Genomic DNA, 20,604 nt, shown 5'->3' with positions numbered 1-20,604 from the left:
ACAATGGTTGGACAATTGATGACACTATACTAAAAACAAACAAAAATGTATAATGATATCTGATATAATGATAACAATAAAATCAAAATACATTCAAAAAAGGATATGATCATTGTATTTGACATCGGATGTTCTACTAGCCTGGTTTCCAGCCTGATTCGCTGCGTTCCGTGATTTGTTTTGTCACTTCGCTATACTCAGTCTGGCCAGCCTCCTTTCATAACGTCACCTGTTACGTAGCCACATTGTTGCTGATACGTCATCAGCCAGCGCCAGTCTTTTCTCACTGTTGAAAAAATAAGCACCAGTTTGAGACTCGAGAGTAAAACCTACGGTAAAGGTAAACTATTTGGATTCAGTAGTCCACTATATCAAATTCAATAGGCTTGTAGAACAAAAATGCCGGCTGTGTGGGGCGAGTGTAGTGAATGATAAAGGGACATGGACGTTGCAGGGCAACAGCAGTAGCGCATTGATACAACGTCAAACTGGTGTTTTTTTGTCCCAACCTGCACCACAGACCAATCAGAAGCCTCGGTCGATTCTCAGTTTTGGCATGTCTCGCCTACCTTGGAGATAGGAGACTTTCCAGACTGAGTAGCGAAGTGACAAAACAAATCACGGAACACAGCGAATCAGACTGGAAACCAGGCTAATGTTCTAGTGCTGAATTTCACAGTTGTGAGTATGACATGAATCATTTCTTGGGACTAAACGAGCAACAAAAAAGGCAAGCAAAGTGCATTTGTCTACAATAGGACCCCCCCAAAGCAAAGGGATTTGAGCCCATCACTGCTGTACGTCAAGAGAAATAAATCGTTTCTTCTGTTCAGCACAGAAAAAGCCAATTTACAAGCTCACACGCATCGCAATGCAACTTGAGCTTATAGGTGGGCTATTTATGATACTTCACTTCTCGCTGTAAGAATCCTGCACTAAGCGATCTTTGTACAAACACAGCGAGTGATTCTCAGAAATGAATATAAATCTGGCTTTACAATGCCAAGACATCTTGAAATGAACGAGTTTATTACACCTCATCATGTCCTACAGTCCTAGTAACAAGTAAATGTGCTGAGGATATACAGGCAAAATTAATGGCTATACATTAAAACACTATACAGTTTCATATCAGCGGTATGGAAATATACCACTGACATTAGTACAGTGATCATGATATGCTGCATGTTTGAGTCAATGGCAGTTAACAATAGTGCCTTCAACTGATATGGGTGTAACAGTACAGTAATGTGGAGGATAGTGAGCCATATGGAAGAAAAAAAAAAGTTTCCAATATGCCTTACGGCCACGCTACACCAGGCTTTTCGCGCACAAAACGAGCGCGTTTACCCTAAGCGCATGCGTTGAATTTAGGTCCAGTCCTATTTTAAAAAACGCACGCGCGGGCCGCGCGTTTAGGGTAAACGCGCAAGAAAAGCCTGGTGTAGCGTGGCCGTTAACCATTTTGAACCCTAGCGCATGGGTGCGAACATTCGCCAAAATAAATCTGAAAATGTCTTTGCTATTTTTGGCGAAGGTTTGGTGTAGAGAAATAAAAAGGTGCAGAACATGTACAGAGCCCTGGAGGACCCCGCTCAACAAAGTGTAGAGTATGGTGCTTAAATGCCAGTAAGAGGCCATTCTTTTCAAACAGCTTTGTCATCAAAGTGCATTAAGAGAATACATACAGTATTTGAGGGTAACTTACAGTATACATTATATGCCCTCCCCCGTGTATTATAGTTGTATCACATACTACAACATTTTTCCTATTGTGTGCAATATAGTCTGCCTTCGCTGCATAGGCCAGAGTTGCATGTTGATGTCCAGGGGTCCTTGGGGTGGGTTCCGCAGGGGTCCCCAGCGAAATTTGTTGATACAGCATCACAGTCATTTAACCCCTTTATCAATATTTTATTCGTTGGCCATTCAAAAATAGCAGATGTACAAGCTCACAGTGTGCCACTTCGTGCCACGCTGCAAGCTTGTATATGTGCTACAGATGTTCCATTCCAACTCTTCACGCTTTCCTGGTCTTTTCCTGAAGGTTGTCTTAAAATGTGTGATTTTTCGTTTGAAAAATCTTGAAAATGTGTTTGGCACAAAATCTTTTCAAATGGGGGGTCCTTTGCATGAAAAGGTTTGAGAACCACTAGCCCAAGATGACGCAGTCGCCAGAGAAAAAACATTGTCATTGTATGTTTCTGAAAAACAACCCTGCCTTTCAAAGGCACGACTCGAGTTGGCGCTATTCGAGTTGCATGTTGATGGCCAGAGAATAGAAAACTATAACTTAGTTTTAATGCAAAAACAAGGGAAACAAAAAGAGATCTAGGACTGATTCCACATGGTTCGCTTTTAGAAACGGTGACATGCAACGCTTTGGGGATAAAAAACGAAGTCCAGTTTCAGTGTTTGTTTTGTGAAGTACAATGATGTACATTTTCACTGGCGACCAGGGCTGGCACAGAACACACTGACAGACTTCAAAACATGATGCTTTTTTGTGTCCATGAGTCCTCCTCGCCCACCGGCTACATGTTAACATAGTTTAAGTACCTTACTTCCATGACAAGTCATTTCCCTGTGACTGAGGTGAACGAGCATGAGGCCACTTCATAAAGCGTATGCACTGGATGAAAAATGTAAAAATTAGGCGTGATTCATTGTTCTGGATTTACTAATTTCCTTCTCCTTCCCCGCAGGCTCTCAAAAAAAAAGAAAAAAAAACGCACAGTCCCTCCCGTTTCCAATCAGAGCCACCCGATACCGCAGGGAGATTAATGTGACACTTCCCGTTGCATTGCTTTGCACGGCGGTAATTCATCTTAATTGTGATACGTTTCGTGTTGGCCGCGTGCCCGGCTCGCCCCAGCTGCAATGCGTCTCTTTGACGGATAAAAAACACTGTACTATCCTCAAAGCTTTTTAAGATGTTCTTCTGGCTCTTTGGTTCGAGCCTTCGAAAGTTTGTGGTTAAAAAGGCTTGTCGGGTCAGCAGATGCCGCCACATGTAAGCCATCCGTTCCATGAGAAACATCTGCACACAGCTGCGAGTGCGTGCCTCAATCTCTGGAACCAACCCCCATCCAGTCATGAAGCCTGATTTCTAATCCGCCGTACGGCGAAGGCACTAGCCGAGAATAGCAGATCTACATGCTCACAATGCATCGCTTCGTGACATGTTGCGAGCTTGTAGATCTGCTATTTTCATCCTCCCCCAAACTCCCCCCCCCCCAGCCAGCTTGTATGCTGTTTCCGGGGCCATATAACAGGCCTAGTTGGTGCTTTCTTATAGTTCAAACCGCAAGCTCAAGCGAAAAGGCTCCTCTGGTTGGCGACCAGAGCCGTCTGGCTCTCCCTCCGCCTCTCTTTCTTCCTCTCCAGCCGGACCTTCCAGCACACCACACTGGCCGCCAGGAGCACCAGGCCGGCCGACAGGAGCATCAGGCCCAAGTAGGAGATGGTGGAGCCGTGGGAGTTGAAGCTGTACGCCACGGCGGTGACCACGATGCCGGCTATGAGCACCACCACGCCGAAGGGGACCGTGCACCGGTAGCACGAGAGCTCGGCGCCGCCGGTGGCCGCCGTCAGCTGGATTTCGTTGACCAAGGGAATGCTGACGGACGCGGCGGCGGCCTGTTCAGCCGGAGGCTGGCCACTGTTGCCGTTGGCCGCCTTCTCGGCAAGGGCTCGTTCTGGGGCTGCTGCCGGCACTGTCATGGCATTCTTGTCGTTGGGTTCGTCTAGCATGGCAGGGATGTCACAGCATCCGATGTCTGATTTTGTTTGTGCTGACTGAGCGAGTGGCGGGTCCCGATTGGCTGCTCTCTTCTCGTTACTGTCGGCGCTCAACAGCCTATGTGGAGAAATAAGCCATGCATTATGTAACACTCAAGGGAACAATGTACATCAGCACTGATAATGGTACAAATGGTAAAAACACAAAAGCAAAAAGCTGTTAAACACTTTCATCCAAGCATCCAAAATGTTCCAAAATAGTGGAAATAGCAGATCTACAAGTTCCGGGGCTTGCATGCCGACAGACAGCGATTGGTGATCGGTGGTCATTTCGTTTCTCTTGGTGGAGCCCGGCCTCAAAGAGACCCGGCCACGGCCTCCCCCGTTCCGTTTTTCTCACTTTTACTGGTTTCTCACTGTAACACATTGAACCAAAAATATGTAAAATCTTCACCGTTCTGCGAGAGTGGGCAAATAACCAAATGGACCCGGGCCCTGAGGATAGAGATTGGGGTTCCAGGTATTATTCCTTTTATTTTATTTTTCATTTTTAATCAAATGCATAATGCATATCAAACTGTGTTCAAGAAATATTTAACAAGGTTGAGAATCACGGTTATATAGTGGCTATAGACTCTTTCAAAGCCATATATAAAAAATAAGGGCGGAGGGGGTGGGGGTCATGGATGGCAGATTTTAATGGTTAAAGGGCAGATGTTTCTGGTTAGAATTGAATGCTGTGTTTCACAATTCAAACCCCCACACACAGTGCCTTTAACAACACTATTGACACCATGGCAGGCAGCCAGGCTCTTTGCACAATCCCTGCAGGGACAGAGGCTACTACTGGCCAGCCCGATCGCCAAGCCCACAGTGCTTCGAGGACGACACAAGTCGTCGGAGTCGACACCGTCGTACCACGACGACGAGGTTGTAAATGGGGTTCAAGAGTTTGGAGGCGAATGACGCAGGAGCTCTCATAGCCAGCACGAGCTGAGACATTCCCAGGAGAGCACCGGGCTATGCCATTACAAACTACTGCTGGAAACATGAGAGCGCTCCAAATCATGAGCACTTTCACAACTATAGTCATTTCTTCTTTTAACCCAGCCCCAAAACTGTGATTATAGAAAGAATGGGGGGGGGGGGGGGGACATTTTTGTATAGGCTATACTTTATTAGGGTATAGTACTCTCCACAGCATCTCCCTAATCTGCTGCTTTGCATGATTTAGATCATTAATACAAAACATATTAATTAAGTGGTCAAATTATGAGGTCAAACAGCATTCCCGCCTTTATTCTATGTTGATGAATTGAATATAGAGAGACCACAATGGGGGAAAAAACAAGACTTGGTTGTGTTATCCATTCAGCCTTAATGTCTCACGTTGCTGTTTATATTATTTCTGACTAATAAAGTAGGAAAAAACATACAGCTGTGGTTGTCCAATTGACCATATTCTGCATAATGAGGAGGTACTTTTTCGTTTGCTACTATTGTATACTTTTAGTTTTACCATTTTGAATAGGACTTTAAAATCTAAAAGATTATTTGAATCATTATTGTATCATACAAGCATCTTACATTACATGTCAGTGGAGCAGGTATCCACTTGCATCTTTGGATGTCATTATAGGCAAACATTTAATAATAGTCAAACATTTTGAAAATAGCAGGTCTGCAAGCTCGCATCGTATTAAGTATTAAGTGTATAGATCAGTTTACTGCTACATGCAGACATAGCCTATTCACAACCAATAATATGCAAAACGATAGCCTGCAACACCCCAATAGTTTAAAACAGTATTGAGCAAATCTAGTATAATAATGACCTATATTTCATATTGTATCAAATTATTTTGCATTGTATTAAACTCCTACTTAACTTAATTGGCTGAATGCTATTTATTTATACGTAAATGAAACCTAAAGGTTTGTTAAATGGTTATTTGCAGAAGGAAGGAAAATGCTAGACAATGGCTTTGAAAGAAAGAAAGAAAGAAAGAAAGAACAGTTTACCTCGCACTGCGAGTTCTCCATGCCGCACTGTCAGCACAACTTTAAAATGCGCCGATCTCGTCTCGTTTATCCAAGTCAACCGATGATCAAAAGTCTCACGACACTCAGAACATGAATTTATATGTACTACAGTCTGTGTAGCCATGTGTGTTTGGTTTGATTTTAAGCAAGGCAATGTCCAAGGAAGGCAGGTAGGTTAGGAAAGAAGCTATACTGTCTTCAGGACTCTCTCTCGCTCTCTCTCTCTCCGCTGGAATTTGACTCCCATTCATCGGTAGGTCTGCTGGAAGTGTGTGAGAGAATGGGTCTGTTTCGCTGGAAGCAGCAGGACTGTCTGTGTCTGCAGCCAGTCAGTGCAGCCAGCCTGCTACAGTGGGCGCTGTGCGTCCGACCGGGTACAGCCTGGGGTAGGGACAGGGTGGGTGGGTCGTGACAGCTGAGCTGAGCGCTATCACCCGGTGGTGTCCAACATTTTATTGTCCATTTAAATTTGAAAAAGGAGGGAAGAACTTTAACCCTTAAGACAATTTGGCACTGAAGTCTACGTGCGATGATTGATGGTGAATGGAAATGGAATGGGCCCCTGGAGTCATAGGTGGCGTCGCCAAAGTCTTGTCTGGAGTCTGGAGACTGGAATAGGCTACTGAAAAGCTCACACACAATCCTCAGTCTTAAAAACACAATCCATAGGCTATTTGTCATGAAATAGGCATGCCCGGGATTTGAGAATTGAGACCAACCACTCACTGCACATGTTACGTTAAATGCCTATATAGGCCTATAGCCTATACTTTCAAACTATACGGAATACGGTACAGTATTCAATCAATTAATAATCAATCAATCAAAAATCTGTAGAATTGTGGCTGTATTACCAGATTGGTTCAACTTCTTTTTATTAATTAAATGAAGTTTAAACTCTGATACCACGTGGATTCAACAGGGCTGTCATCAGGATTGCCATTTGCCAACATATATTTTGCTGACAAGATAAGAAACCCTGCTGATAATGTGATGTAGTTTTATTATCAAGACCTGAATAGTGAGGGCAAAAAGCTTGAATAAAAGGGACCAGGCTGGTGTGATTATTAGCCGATATCCCATTATGAGACACCAGGGTCAACCTGACAGGCCTCGGGTTATATACAATACAATCCTCTGCATGTGTTACTTTATCTAAACACCTAACCAATGCTGACTTCATACCTGCGTGGTATATTTTCCTATATAGTTTAATTGTACCGATTTTTTGTTTATACCTGCATGTGAGTGATCATATACTGAGGCACTATGTCTCCCCATTTGATATGTGCTTGCTTATTCTTATCTTATTATCTTATATTATTCTTATCCATGCTTATTAAAAGTCACTCTGGATAAGAGCTTCTGCCAAATGCCCTATAAGTGTACATTTTATCTAGAAACTCTGAACTCTGAGTTCATGAAACACTGAGGATTTGCAGTGGTGAACAATGACTTCTTTAAGGACTGTAATTTAGGAGCATAAAATGTTTGAGGTATTTCTTTCTTTACAGATGTATTACTAGCAATACCAAAAGACATACTCAAATAAAAGTTCTCAAATATTCTGAAATATTTTAAAATGTGACAAATGTTTTCAACAGTAGACATTTTTAAATAGATGAAGCTTGAATAGCTGGAGCTAAAATAGTTATAGAATCACTGGACTATAGGCTTAATTGGTTAATCTGCAAACAAACTGAGTACAATATGCTCTGAGATGCAGTAGTAGATGTATAAAGTATTGAAAAATGGACACACCGAGTCAATACAGTAAAAGTACCTCAAAATTGTACTTATAGTAAGAGAAATCTATGCAAATCTGGGAACTAAATCGTTACCAAGAAATGTCTTCACCAATGTGTTTCTAAAGGTGTCTAATAACATGTACTAAAAGTTTGAAATTCAACTCCTGTGGGAAATTGAGTTATTAGCATAATATGCATAATATGCCCATAACATCCTATATAAGGCAAAAAAGTCCAAATTTCATCATTCTTTAAGTAACATGTGACATATGAAACTAGGGTGTTTGCATGATTCTGAATCCATTCCAAGCATTAGTTTTGCACAAAAAACACTCCTTGGGAGGAAAACGGCCACACAAACGTGATGAGGTCAGCACATTTGGTCAAGTGGATATGGCCTAATTTAGCCCAAGGAGTGTTTTTTGTGCAAAACTAATGCTTGGAATGGATTCAGAATCATGCAATCACCCTAGTTTCATATGTCACATGCTACTTAAAGAATGATGAAATTTGGACTTTTTTGCCTTATATAGGATGTTATGGGCATATTATGCATATTATGCTAATAACTCAATTTCCCACGGGAGTTGAATTTCAAACTTTTAGTACATGTTATTAGACACCTTTAGAAACACATTGGTGAAGAAATTTCTTGGTAACGATTTAGTTCCCAGATTTGTCAAATACCTGATAAAATGCCCTTACTATTAGGCTACAGTTATTCCACCACTGGTTCTACTTGCCAAACATGCACACACACACACACACACACACACACACACACATTATGATGTACAGTATATTGTGAACTATAAGGAACCACAGCCTGCTTTGCAGTCAAAGCAGAGCCATGGTGATTTATGGCTGTGTGGATAATATAGGTGCCAGTGGTAAGCCACTATGCAGGCACTCCACAGCACATCTATTGTTGAGCTGCTTAAATGTGTTTACATATGAAATAGATGCTCTGCCAGTTGCCTTGCCACAGTCATATGTTCTAGATTTTCTTGTGCTTTAAGTAGCATGTGACATGTCAAACTAGGGGGTTTTCATGATTCTGAATCCATTCCAAAAAAATAATAATAATAATAATTAAAAAATAAAAATAAATATAAATAAATATAAATAAATAAAAATAAATAAAAATAAATAAAAATAAATACAATTAAATAAAAATAAATAAAAATAAATAAAAATAAATAAAAATAAATAAAAATAAATAAAAATAATAGTTCAGAGTGAAAGCTCTCAGTCAGTCAGGCTATTACACAACAAGCAGTCACACAGGAATGTCTCTGTGACGCAGAACCTATGCGCAGAACACAGGCAGTCACGTGACCACCACCTGCACTGTGGTCACGTGACTCGAATTGAATTGACTCGATCACAGAGAGAGAGAGAGAGAGAGAGGGTACATAACATAACACATCCAACATGTCACTGTGTGGTTTCACAGATGATGACTTCCACGATGCGTGCAAGGAGCTGGACGAACCCCAGCTGGAGGGAGGGTGGGAGCTCTTCACCGAGACCATGGGCGTTCAGATATACCGGCTTTTAGACAAGGTAACAGCGTTATTAATGTTTTTGGAACACAGCCGAACGAACGTAGCCCAGAAATAGCCGAGATACAAGCTCACAGGGCGAAGTTAAACGATGCTGTAGTCACTTACCGTAGTGTGTGATTGGAACGAGTTCGTTTATGAATTATAGGTGTCCAGGGAAATAAACAAACCATTTTGTCCACAGTGTCCACACCTCTCTGTCCCCCCTTATCACTGTCATTCATAATATTCATTCATCCATATTATGTTTTCTGGTGGTGGCCTCCTAGCGGCCAGTTTGTGTGAAACATGCGGAAATGAATTAGACTTTAATAGATACAACAATTCGAACGTTTAATCTTTAATTAATTTGATCCTGTGTGTGTGTGTGTGTGTGTGTGTGTGTGTGTGTGTGTGTGTGTGTGTGTGTGTGTGTGTGTGTGTGTGTGTGTGTGTGTGTGTGTGTGTGTGTGTGTGTGTGTGTGTGTGTGTGTGTGTGTGTGTGTGTGTGTGTGTGTGTGTGTGTGTGTGTGTGTGTGTGTGACCTGCTCTACATGTAAAGTGACTTGAAATAACTTGATGTCTTGATTTTTTAATTTGATTTTTTTTAGCCTACTCTAATACAAATGTAGTTTATTATGAACCAGGTGTTCCGTTCTGCTTCATACAGACTATAATAATGTCCGTTCTGTGGTGTGCAGGGATTAGCTGCATACTGTGGGTGTGTGTAAAGTAAGAAAACTGTTGTTTGCTTGTTTGCAGGAAACTGGCCTTTATGAGTACAAAGTGTTTGGTGTTCTGGCCAGCTGCACCCCAGAGCTGTGTGCTGATGTATACATGGACCTGGACTACCGCAAAAAATGGGATTCATATGTCAAAGGTAATAATTGTGACCATAGGTCGCAGATTAATATGAAAACCTGCAAAACCCGTCAGACGGGCCCGCCCCAAAGTTATTAGTAGCCTAGGCTAGGTCGCAGATTAATATGAAAACCTGCAAAACCCGTCAGTCAGTCAGACGGGCCCGCCCCAAAGTTATTAGTAGCCTAGGCTAGAGTTCTCAACAGGCTCGAAACTTAAGGCCCGACCCTACCTGGGCCCTCATCAAACCCTACACTCAAGACACTCAAGCCACCCTTCGATCTCCATATATGGAGCTGACCTGTTCTGACATTCCATCCATATGTTGATCTGAACTCATCAAACCCTGTACACTCACGACATGCTCCATATATGGCCAGTCACTAGTTTAGAGACCTGCAGGACTCCGGTCAACCACGTATAGGGTTAAAAAAAGTGTCTCTGGTCTGTGACATCAGTAGACTCATGTGTGACATTAGTACTTATTAGACTGGGTCTGTTTCCCAAAAATATGGGAGGCAAATCGTGTTAATTTATTACATTACATATTTTCTCGGGGTATTAAGGTCTGCTGAATCCAAATCTGCTGTATGTATAACTCAAAATGAGTTTGGGTTTTGCACCCCAGCCTACTGACAGGAAATATGCTGAGCTGTGTATCGGACGGTTATTCTCTTGAAACCACATGGTTTCATGGAAATCATAAACCTATACATTTCTTATCTCTTTACACAACTAACAGTAATAAAACAGGGGAGTAAATTATGCCACTCAGTCACACATCATGATGATATCAGATTATCAGATGTAATTGTGAAAGTACAACAGAGGTTAACGTTATGCGACAACATATATGAGTTTTACGCAATTTACTCACACTTTATTTGAAATCTGAATATTTAATTGGATTCCCCATATATGAAATAAAAATAAAAAAAAGTTTCTATACCTTTGTTTTGGTCAAAAAGATGCTATGTAATATATTTCAGTATAGTGGTGGCCGCCATTTTTTTGAGGGCTTAGCATCCATTTTTGAGTTATACATACAGGAGATTTGGATTCAGCAGCCCTTAATACCCCTAGAAAACATGTATGTAATAAATTAACACGATTTGCCTTCAGCACTTTAAATAAGCACATTTTCTGAAATCAAGCCTAGTCATATCACCCATATAAGTTATATCAGCCCTTCTCTAGACACACCAACTATTTGACCACAGTGTGAAATAACCATCTAATTTGTGTTCTGCCTTCATCCTTAACGTGCCTCTGTCTCCATCCCAACAGTAACCACAAGGTAACAGTAGTGACAATGTAGACGCTGTCTGTAGTCATGTAGACACTAGAGTAGGATTTGGGTTTATACCAGTGGTGGAAGACAAGTACTGTACTGTACTTCATTATATATCTCAGAGGCAAATATAATAATGTGCATAGTAATAATTGTGTCCACTTCTTTTAATTGTTGTTGGGGTATTTGCCAAGTAAGCTTGCACATATTGTACTTTTTGATTACATGACAACTTTCCAGATTGAAATAATTAAATTCATACATTGAGTGATACATGAGGTATTATTCATTTATTATATAGGTTAATACAGTCATTAAAATCAGCCTCACATTTACCAGCTGCAACAACATTAAAGGGTTGAACACATTAATGCATTACTAATTACAATATTTTGAAGTGGACCATACTTTTATGTTTGGTTTGGTACTGTAAGTATACACTATTATGATGCCAGCACTTTTATTCAATTACAATTTGAGCACAGGACATTTACTTTTGATGCAGTATTTCCACATTGTGGTATTAAGTAAAAAATAAGTACTTCTTTTAACACTGGTTTAGATGAAAGTGTTTACACTAGTTTAGTCTTTTCCTAGTTTTGTTGTTTCTTACTGTATATTCTGGTAGTTGCTTGTATACTGTGCTAAATCCCCAGTGTTCGTTTAGCTCTGAGAGTGACCATTACGGGGTCAGAGCTAAACTAACAGGATTTTGCCATGTGCTGTAGGGTTGCAGTAGCTCAGGAGGTAGAGCGGCCTGCCTTGGAATAAGGAAAGCCTGAGATTCAGACGGTGCCTGGTTCGATCCTTGGTTTCTTCGCGCTCTGCTTTTAGGCTAATTTATGCTTTGCACCATGCCGTTCAACAAATTATGAATTGGCTTTGACTTCCCCTGAGCAACACTTCGGGCCAAATCCAATACCCTGGCCCTACCCTTCAGTTTTTACTGAGCTTCAACTAATGCAATCAGAGCAGTGAACAAGGAACAGTGTTAATATTTTTCCTTTAGAAACTTGAAGTCTTTTTTTAGAAAATGGATGGCACATACTCACAGTGCAAATATTTAATCACCTGCCAGGCACTAGGGGGGCAACAGAGTGGTGAAGTTGAGAATTGTTTCTTTTCAAACACTAGCACTTATGGGTCACTACAGTGGAGTGTACTTCAAACATACAGTTGGGGTAGGGTGAAGAGGGGGGTCTCCGTTGTTATGTGCGCTCACACATAACCCACTAGCTGGGTCAATGTAGAGATGTGCTTTTGCATGTGGCAATCACTGGCCTGCCTGACCAATACATCAGATTGCTGACATATTAGCTTTTATTGGACTTTTTGACAACATGGGTATGGGCAGTTATGCAGCCGATGTGTCTTGATTTGTAACCTTTTTGAAAATGTTCAAAAATAACAGATCTATAAGTTTGACAAAATATTGGTGAAACCATCGGTAATCGCTGTTATCGGTGGTCTTAGGACTCAAATCGGAATCGGTGTTGAACTCAAAAGTCCCATCGTTCGAAGTATCTACTTTTGTCCAACTCTGTCTGCTGTCCTTTTGTAGAACCATGTGGGATGCTGATTTGTAGTAAATGACTAACAGCCCCACACATATCTCTGACTTGTGAGCGGGGGATGATCTTTTTTGTTTCCTAAGTGGAAGCACATCTTTGGCTCCAGCTCTTGGATGTCTGAAATCACTTGAAAGAGGATTGCATCAGTTTAATTTGACAGAGATCTGAAACGTGTTACAGTTAACCCTTTTTTTTTTAACCCTCTGTTTTGGAACGTGGAGAGCAAAGAGAGTTGAACAGCCTGTCTTAGGCTTCGTTTGTTGTGGAGTCAAGAGCTGGATTGCATCCAATTGCATAAAACCTGCTGACCATAGGATACGAAGGCTGACCATAGGATACGAAGGCCAACAATCTATTCAACTTACGGACAAGCACTTTTAATTTGGCGTACGACGTACGTCCAGACTGTTTGTACCTTGATCTTTATTACCAACGTTCAACCTGCTCTCTTTTTTTTTAAATCATTAAATAAGATCTTACCTATGTTAAAAAAATAGCACATTTTTCAAGCAATGTGACAGTTATATAGGGCTCAAGAGGTTAAAAAGAATCTGGGTTCTCGCCATCTGTTTTCGGTTTTGTGTAGCCTCTAATCATACCGTGATTAAAGGACTGTACATTTGATGTTACAATTGCATTGTTTTCAACCATGTGTTTGTGTGTGCAGAGCTGTATGAGAAGGACTTTGATGGGCACCCAGCGATCTACTGGGAAGTGAAATACCCGTTCCCTCTGTCGAACAGAGATGTATCCTTCTGATGCTAATCATTTGCACGTATTGGCACCACATAAAACCTTACAGGGAGGAGATCTTCAGTTGTGCACAAAATCATATTTACTTGACATGTTATTCCTTTTCTTTGCCTTTCTTAAATGGCTACAGTGAATAGTGAATTGAAGTGACAGCGCATGGTTTATAGACTTGCAATGAGCCAAGACTTGCTCCCACAGGCTGAATCAATATAGGAGTGAGATTGTCTCCTCAAGAGGTAAGGTAACTGATCCTTTTACACAGAGGGGAGGGTGCGGACCATGTTTCCATCTCTCCGTCTCCATTACGTTTTCCTGTCCAGGACCACCAAATTGATACATATTAAAATATAGTGTGCCAGGGGCAGGGACCCCATGATAAAATATGTCTGCTGTTTGATTATATTTAGTGTAGAATTCTATGGGGAGGTGACAGTGGACTTGGAGAGTGTGAAACAGAAAATACAATAAAACCTATAATCACAAATATTTGTGTGACAGTACATTTTCAGCTAAATGATTGTAATTGTGACAGCCTTAGCCATGTCATTGTTAAAGGTGTAAGGTGTATATCACATCTACTTGTTAACACCTTTTTGATCAGATTTTTCATAGTCTTTATTTTGTACATGCAGGTCAAAACAAAATTAAAACGAATAACAATGAAGGAGTAGGAACACCTTTTGCTGGAACACCCCACTTTGCGAACCGATGCCCTTAACATTTCCGACCTCAGTATGTGTACGCGAGGGAGCGCCGAGACCTGGACGTGGGCGACCGGAAGGTCCGGGTGGTCCTGGCGCGGAGCTCCTCGGGCACGGCGTGTCTGGAGAAGAGTGGTGTCATACGGGTGAAGGACTACAAGCAGAGTCTGGCCATGGAGAGCGATGGAGACAGTGGCACTCGAAGTAAACTCCACTTACCATTTAGGGGTTGGGATCCAGAATCGGAAACAACAGTGATGGAAACCGGAATCGGTTCCATCACTTTTGGAACCGTTTCCGGAAGCGGTTTTATTACACTGTCAGTACAGTGGACTGTTGCGTCCATTTGGACACTCAAGAGTTACAGATCTGGACTCTTATGGGTCCATTTGGTTCCATTCGGACACTCTCGGAGTTACAGATCTGTAAGGGTCCATATCCAAAAATGTTAGAATCCTAAGGGATTCCAATCGACTTACATTACTTTTCCACTGCATTTACCATCTTGATTCCACTTGACTCGCATGGAATTACAAATGTTCAGTCGGCCACCATTGATTTGTTTTTCTGATGTAAGATGATAAGGGTTGGTAAAGCGCCAACCCTCCCTTCACACGGGTGTGATTTTTTTGGATTCCAAAGAGTCCCAACAAAAGAAATCACTTATTTATTTTTAAAGGTATGATTTATATTTTGCATGCCCGGTGCCATGCACAGAAAATAGCTGAACAACAAGCTCACAACAACGCTGCTACTTTTGATGTGTGGCACAGCATAAAGCCAAGTATAAATCAGGCATAACCCATGTGGCTTGTGAAGTGGCAGAGAAGCGACTTTACCTTAAACCTGGCGGGGGGAAAAACTTAAATTGATCAAACTAGCAATAGAATACATTTTCAGAAACATCTTCCATAAAACCCTAATGGTCCGAGATATTTCAGTAAAAACAAAGGTTGACGACTCAATTTGTGAAGTCTGGTTTGTTGTATGTGCAGAACAGCAGGAACGTAATGCCAAACCTAATTTTACATATTGTACCATTTGTTGTTTTGGAAGCAGAGCGCTTGTGTAGGGGTGGTTTGTTTTTACAAATGGCAGATTGGGGCATGGCCTAATGCAGGGGTTCTCAACGTTTTGGCCGGGGACCCCCGAAAATGCTTTGGCAACGTCTCGGGACCCCCGCCCCGCCCCCTCCCGACCCCCAATATAAATTGACTGCTACAATAACCTTAAACCATTTTGGGCGGGAACCCCTTTTGGTGTTTTAAGCATTGTTATAATTTAGCTATTGAAAAATAGCAGATCTACAAGCTCATAGCGCGCCACCGAGTGGCGCGCTACGAGCTTGTAGGTCTGCTATTTTTGAAAAACCGTGAAAAAAAAATCTAAAAAAAAAAATTGGGGACCCCCTAAAATAATTTGGCGACCCCCCCCGAGGGGTCGCGACCAGGCACTTTTGTTTTCCACTGCAGTTTATACTCCATCAATGTAGCTGGTTGCTATGGTGATGTCCAACCCTTTGTGTATACAACACAAAATCACAATGGCAACATGTCACCTTTTGCTTCAGCTTTTCGCCTCAGCTCGCTTAATTTGGTGATACCGAAACGAAATTGATTCACAGGGATCATGGAATCCACATGGGAATGTCTCCATCTAGGACTTACCTTGACATGAGATGTCACAGTCATCTACAGTATATGAAATATCTATATGTGTTGGACCTGTAATATTTTACTGCATGCTTCTGTATGGAGAATCACAAATACATTTTTGTCGCTAAACATACTTAACAGTAATAGGTTGACATTTTCCAGGGCACCTCAGAATTGCATTTCAATAATAAAAAACGAATGCATGAGCTGCTGCCTTGATCCCTCAGCACCATGGATCTCATTGGCAATTGAGATATTATTCTGGTTTAATGGCTGTATATGAACATGAACTTTTCTTTCAGTTTTCCTGAACTACTTCGATAACCCCGGGGGCATGATTCCTACCTGGCTTGTGAACTGGGGAGCTAAGGTGTGTATGGACCATTCAATGTGCTTCTGTCATGTTCCTATCTATAAGTTGAATACTGAAAGCAAAGGTCCACTGTGTGGAAAGGTAAAATTAATATAACCTCTGTCGAGTAGAAACCTCATAATGTCCAAAACTTTTTCTTTCTTTTTCTACTTTTCATGATTCAAAAGTCGAAACACGTCACTTTGCACCCCAATTCGAGGTATGTTTCGAGCTTTTGGACCTGCTACTTTTCATACTTTTTCGTGAAAACACTAAAGGTTAGAGGTCCAATAGCAATGATGCCATTTACTGTATGAAAATGCCATAAACCTCATGTTTGTGTCTTATGTAGAAAAGTAGTTTTGATACAGATCACGGTAGGCCTACAAATAACATTTTAACACAATCCCCGCCAAAAAACATAGCCTGCTTTATTTGTCGGGAAGCGATGCCGCCAAAATACATATAGGCTACGTTTATTCGGTTGTATAAACGTGTTTGATCCGAGCTAGTGGAAAGGCTACTCACATTAGCTTCGGATGGCTATCTGTTGTTAGCTTAGACACTGGACTGTGCCATCTAGGGTCGCACGCACGCTTTCAGTCGCTTTAGACTCCAAATCCCCCTCCTGGGGGATTGTTTTACAATGCTGTGATTTATTTATTGCATTTATGTGTACACCTTGCAGCAAAAAGTAATAACATCTGAATATGTATGATTAGGGCTTTACACTGGTTCCTGACAAACGACAAGCGAGCAAACTGGTGACAACATTGTGCAAGCAACTGGCCTGATATGTTGCATTCCAAGACTTTTGTCTTTGCACACACTGACTAAACCAGGCTTTGTGTGCAAGGGACTGAAGTGTGTGTGTGTGTGTGTGTGTGTGTGTGTGTGTGTGTGTGTGTGTGTGTGTGTGTGTGTGTGTGTGTGTGTGTGTGTGTGTGTGTGTGTGTGTGTGTGTGTGTGTGTGTGTGTGTGTGTGTGTGTGTGTGTGTGTGTGTGTGTGTGTGTGTGTGTGTGTGTGTGTGTGTGTGTGTGAGAGATGTAGTCCACAGCTCTCTGTCCTTATTGCTAGCAGATGTGTGCAGATGTGTGTCCTGGTGATGTCAGAGGTTCCTCTCTTTGTTTCCCCTCCTGGGTGTGTCTGCTGTCGACATGTTCAGGGTTGTCACGACCATAGAAAGGTAGACGCCTCCTTCGTCTGTATCTCACAGGGAGGGCAAGCTTCTGTGACGCACGCGGCCAAGCTTGTGAGGTTACTTATTTCACGTACTATAGCCAAAAAATATAATATATTTATAGCCGTATTTAATCATTTTATACTTGTGCTGTATATTGTGAAAACCCTAACCACTATCACATTGCATTGTGAGCTTGTAGTTTATTTTTCAACAGATTTATTTATACAGAAGAATGGAAACAAGTCGGACTATTATGCAAAAATATTTGCCATAATCTCAAATGATTGCGATCAGACGATTATGTAATAATAATAATGATTATGTAAAAATAATAAGCCACCTTAAATATCGTTGCTGTCGGACAAACGCAGATCTACAGGGTCAAGCTTTAGTTTAGACATACTATTGGTCTGACTGTTATTAGATCGACAACCTATACCTAAAACGCTAACTTAACCCTAACCGCAAGCACGGAAGCAGCATGTTCGACCGCATGTCCTACCGTTGTTTCCTCATGTTGGTCCGTTTGTGTGTCTAATCTGCGTGTGGATCCCATTCTACAAGCTCAAAAAGTGCCGTGCTGCGTTTTGAGCTTGTAGATCGGCTAAACTGGACCTATACAAGTGTTCTAGCTTGCCAAAAGAAATGACTGACAGTTTTTATGTAAATATACTTTTACTGCTCCTAGTATTGATGATGTCTTGTATTGTATGTCTCTTGATTAATTGAACACTATTTTTGCCCTAGACACCCGTAGGAGGCCCAGGACGCCTGGGGAGGTTTCTTAGGTCTAATTATTTGATTGCCATCTGCGCTTATAAACGTAGCTAGGCTAATGGGACCCATTTATGCCAGCTACGTGTATAAGCGCAGACAAACGTTTACTCTATATTTGAACGCGCCATCCGTCTGTTTACCTTTTAGCATTGCTCTTGCTAGTGTGGACCTCCTTCACCACCAACGATGTGATTTTTAAATCCAGCTCCTTTGAGCCTCCATTATAACCCGATTTTCAAAGCACCGTATCTCCAAAGGTTTGAGAGCTGTCCATGGTGCGCCGCCGCGCACCCGACGATCGTAAATCATTTGTGAGTTTGTATCGCATCGCTGAAAAGATTTAGCTGGTTGTACTGCTAGCTAAAGGCTGTGGGCTAATGCCAGTGGTGTTGAACTCCTCCCGGGAGCCCACACCTTCCTGTTTAACCCGGAAGGACAACAAGCTCCGTATAGTGGGGGTGTACGGGCGGCATATCTGCAGTAACAGCATCCGAACACTAGGGGCAGCAAAGGAGATTAATGATATAAAACCGGATCGCTAAAATCCATTTTTTGACAGCTCCCGTTGATAGGCAACGCCTTGCACTGAGCTCCCGGACATGTGCATGCGCGCAGCCATTCACTTTCTTGTTTACGGCCCGACAAACCTTGTTATTATCTCTGAATCTACGGCGCTGTCCATGGTTTTGATCAAACTGCCGATGTTCTGTCCTAATATAAAGAGAGATCAGACTTGACAGCGTGAGGTAGTAATGGAACATTATACCTCCTGGTTTTGGGGGGAAATGGAAGGCGGGGCTTTTCAGCGTAAAATCTGCCTCATCTGCTGGGCACTCTAGTGCCTTTGCCTTTATTTTGAAAAAGTATGGGGCATAAAAACTGTTAATTAAATACTGAGGACCACAAATATAACATGCCCTCAGGTATCTTTAAGTTTTCCTTTTAGCATTATTGTATAACTGTAGTACCTACTGTACTGTTTGTACTTGCAAGCTGTTAATACAGTATTCAATCAATCAATTCTGAAAAGTAGAAGTCAAAGTTGGACATACGAGGTTTCCGCCTGACAGTGACGGGATATTATCTACCCATGATGCTCGGTGACGGGAGACGTTCTTGTGTTTTCAAACAGACTGGAGTGCCGGGTTTCCTGACGGACATGCAGAAGGCCTGCAACAACTACGCCAAACACCTCCAGAAGAAATGAATGTAGATGATGATCAGTACAATCATTACATGCAGTCATGCTGTACTACTTTCTATACACACTTGAGGGGTTTCATGGGATTCTGGGAAGCATTGGGTGCTTGTGCTGTTTGTTAATGTAAAGTTATGTACTGTGGGGCATGAGCATGATGGCTGCCCTCATGCAAGGCTTCTTGGGGCTGATTCATACTCCTATTTTAGAGCCGAATAAAAGTCTGTTTGGCTCTGTAGAGCCTACAATGTGACGTCATTTGAGGTTCGGGGGGGGCGGGTACCGTCCTAAAGATTTCTGACGATCATTTCGGCACTACAGTGCCGAAACAGTGGTAAAATTGGAGTATGAATCGGCCCTTACACCTCCATGTTTGTCCATTTGTGCTGTAGCAGTTAATAGTGTATACTGTTTCTTTTCTTTTTTCCTTTTTTTTTAATAGTAAGGCACAGAGTCTGATTTTGTTTTGACTTTATTTAGATTGTTTAACCACAAGAACCCTAGAGTCCCTATTCTGGGGGTTCCTGGTCCACTACAAATGTAAGTATATGTGGTTAATAGGATTGCGATAGGAAATACATTACATTGATAATGTCAGGTTTGCCTATTTCTGGAGGGCCTCAACTCAAGTTCGTTTTAACTTGCTGCACTATTACAAAAGAAGTTTGTAATCATGAAAGCTGGCAATTAATTGAGATGCTGTATTTGGTCAGCTGTTGCAACTTGCTGTATCAGCTTTTATTGATCTTCCCGAAACAAAGTGCTGCACAGGAAGCACATTTACATACCCCACTTTCTCCCCAATTTAGTCGTTATGCCAATTATTTACTCTCCACACACTTCTGTGTTGTCACTGCTGTTCTTGTATCCTTCTGACCTGCCAGTGAGGAGCCCCCACCGGGAGGACATAGACCCTGCACCCTACACTCCCTGTGTTGGGCAGTACCCAACCTGTAGGAGTATGTGCCGTGACAAATATCACCCTCCACGCCCGGCTTCCCTCCCCCGAACACGAGACAATTGTGTTCATAATATAGATGCTCGGCAAAGCCGGATGCAGAGCGGTGGATTCGAACCCCCATGACTCCCCAGTGGTGGGCAGGCACGTCACCACTGTGCCACGCAAGCGTCTAAACAACATACGTTTTCTGTTAGATACAACAAAACCTTTGCAGGGAACGCAAG

At 42.0% G+C, this 20,604-nt stretch overlaps 2 protein-coding genes across 2 annotated transcripts; one reads left to right on the top strand and one right to left on the bottom strand.

The window, feature by feature from the left end:
- Positions 1 to 1,462: 1,462 nt before the first annotated feature.
- tmem100a (transmembrane protein 100a) lies at positions 1,463 to 5,784 on the bottom strand (the record flags this gene model as incomplete). Its single annotated transcript, XM_079520750.1, has 4 exons — positions 1,463 to 3,859; positions 4,196 to 4,236; positions 4,660 to 4,734; positions 5,764 to 5,784. 4 exons carry the CDS (start codon positions 5,782 to 5,784, stop codon positions 3,313 to 3,315), a joined length of 684 nt encoding a protein of 227 aa, XP_079376876.1. The 3' UTR covers positions 1,463 to 3,312.
- A 3,173-nt stretch (positions 5,785 to 8,957) lies between these two features.
- pctp (phosphatidylcholine transfer protein) lies at positions 8,958 to 19,493 on the top strand. Its single transcript, XM_079521139.1, has 6 exons — positions 8,958 to 9,098; positions 9,839 to 9,956; positions 13,467 to 13,546; positions 14,286 to 14,457; positions 16,211 to 16,278; positions 19,354 to 19,493. Exons 1-6 carry the CDS (start codon positions 8,967 to 8,969, stop codon positions 19,426 to 19,428), a joined length of 645 nt encoding a protein of 214 aa, XP_079377265.1. The 5' UTR covers positions 8,958 to 8,966; the 3' UTR covers positions 19,429 to 19,493.
- The last annotated feature ends 1,111 nt before the right edge of the window (positions 19,494 to 20,604 follow it).

Source organism: Electrona antarctica (genome assembly GCF_951216825.1).
Source record: "Electrona antarctica genome assembly, chromosome: 14".
Classification (NCBI taxonomy): domain Eukaryota; kingdom Metazoa; phylum Chordata; class Actinopteri; order Myctophiformes; family Myctophidae; genus Electrona; species Electrona antarctica.
The sequence above is the reverse complement of the archived record's forward strand: the minus strand, read 5'-3'. Positions and strand labels throughout refer to the sequence as shown.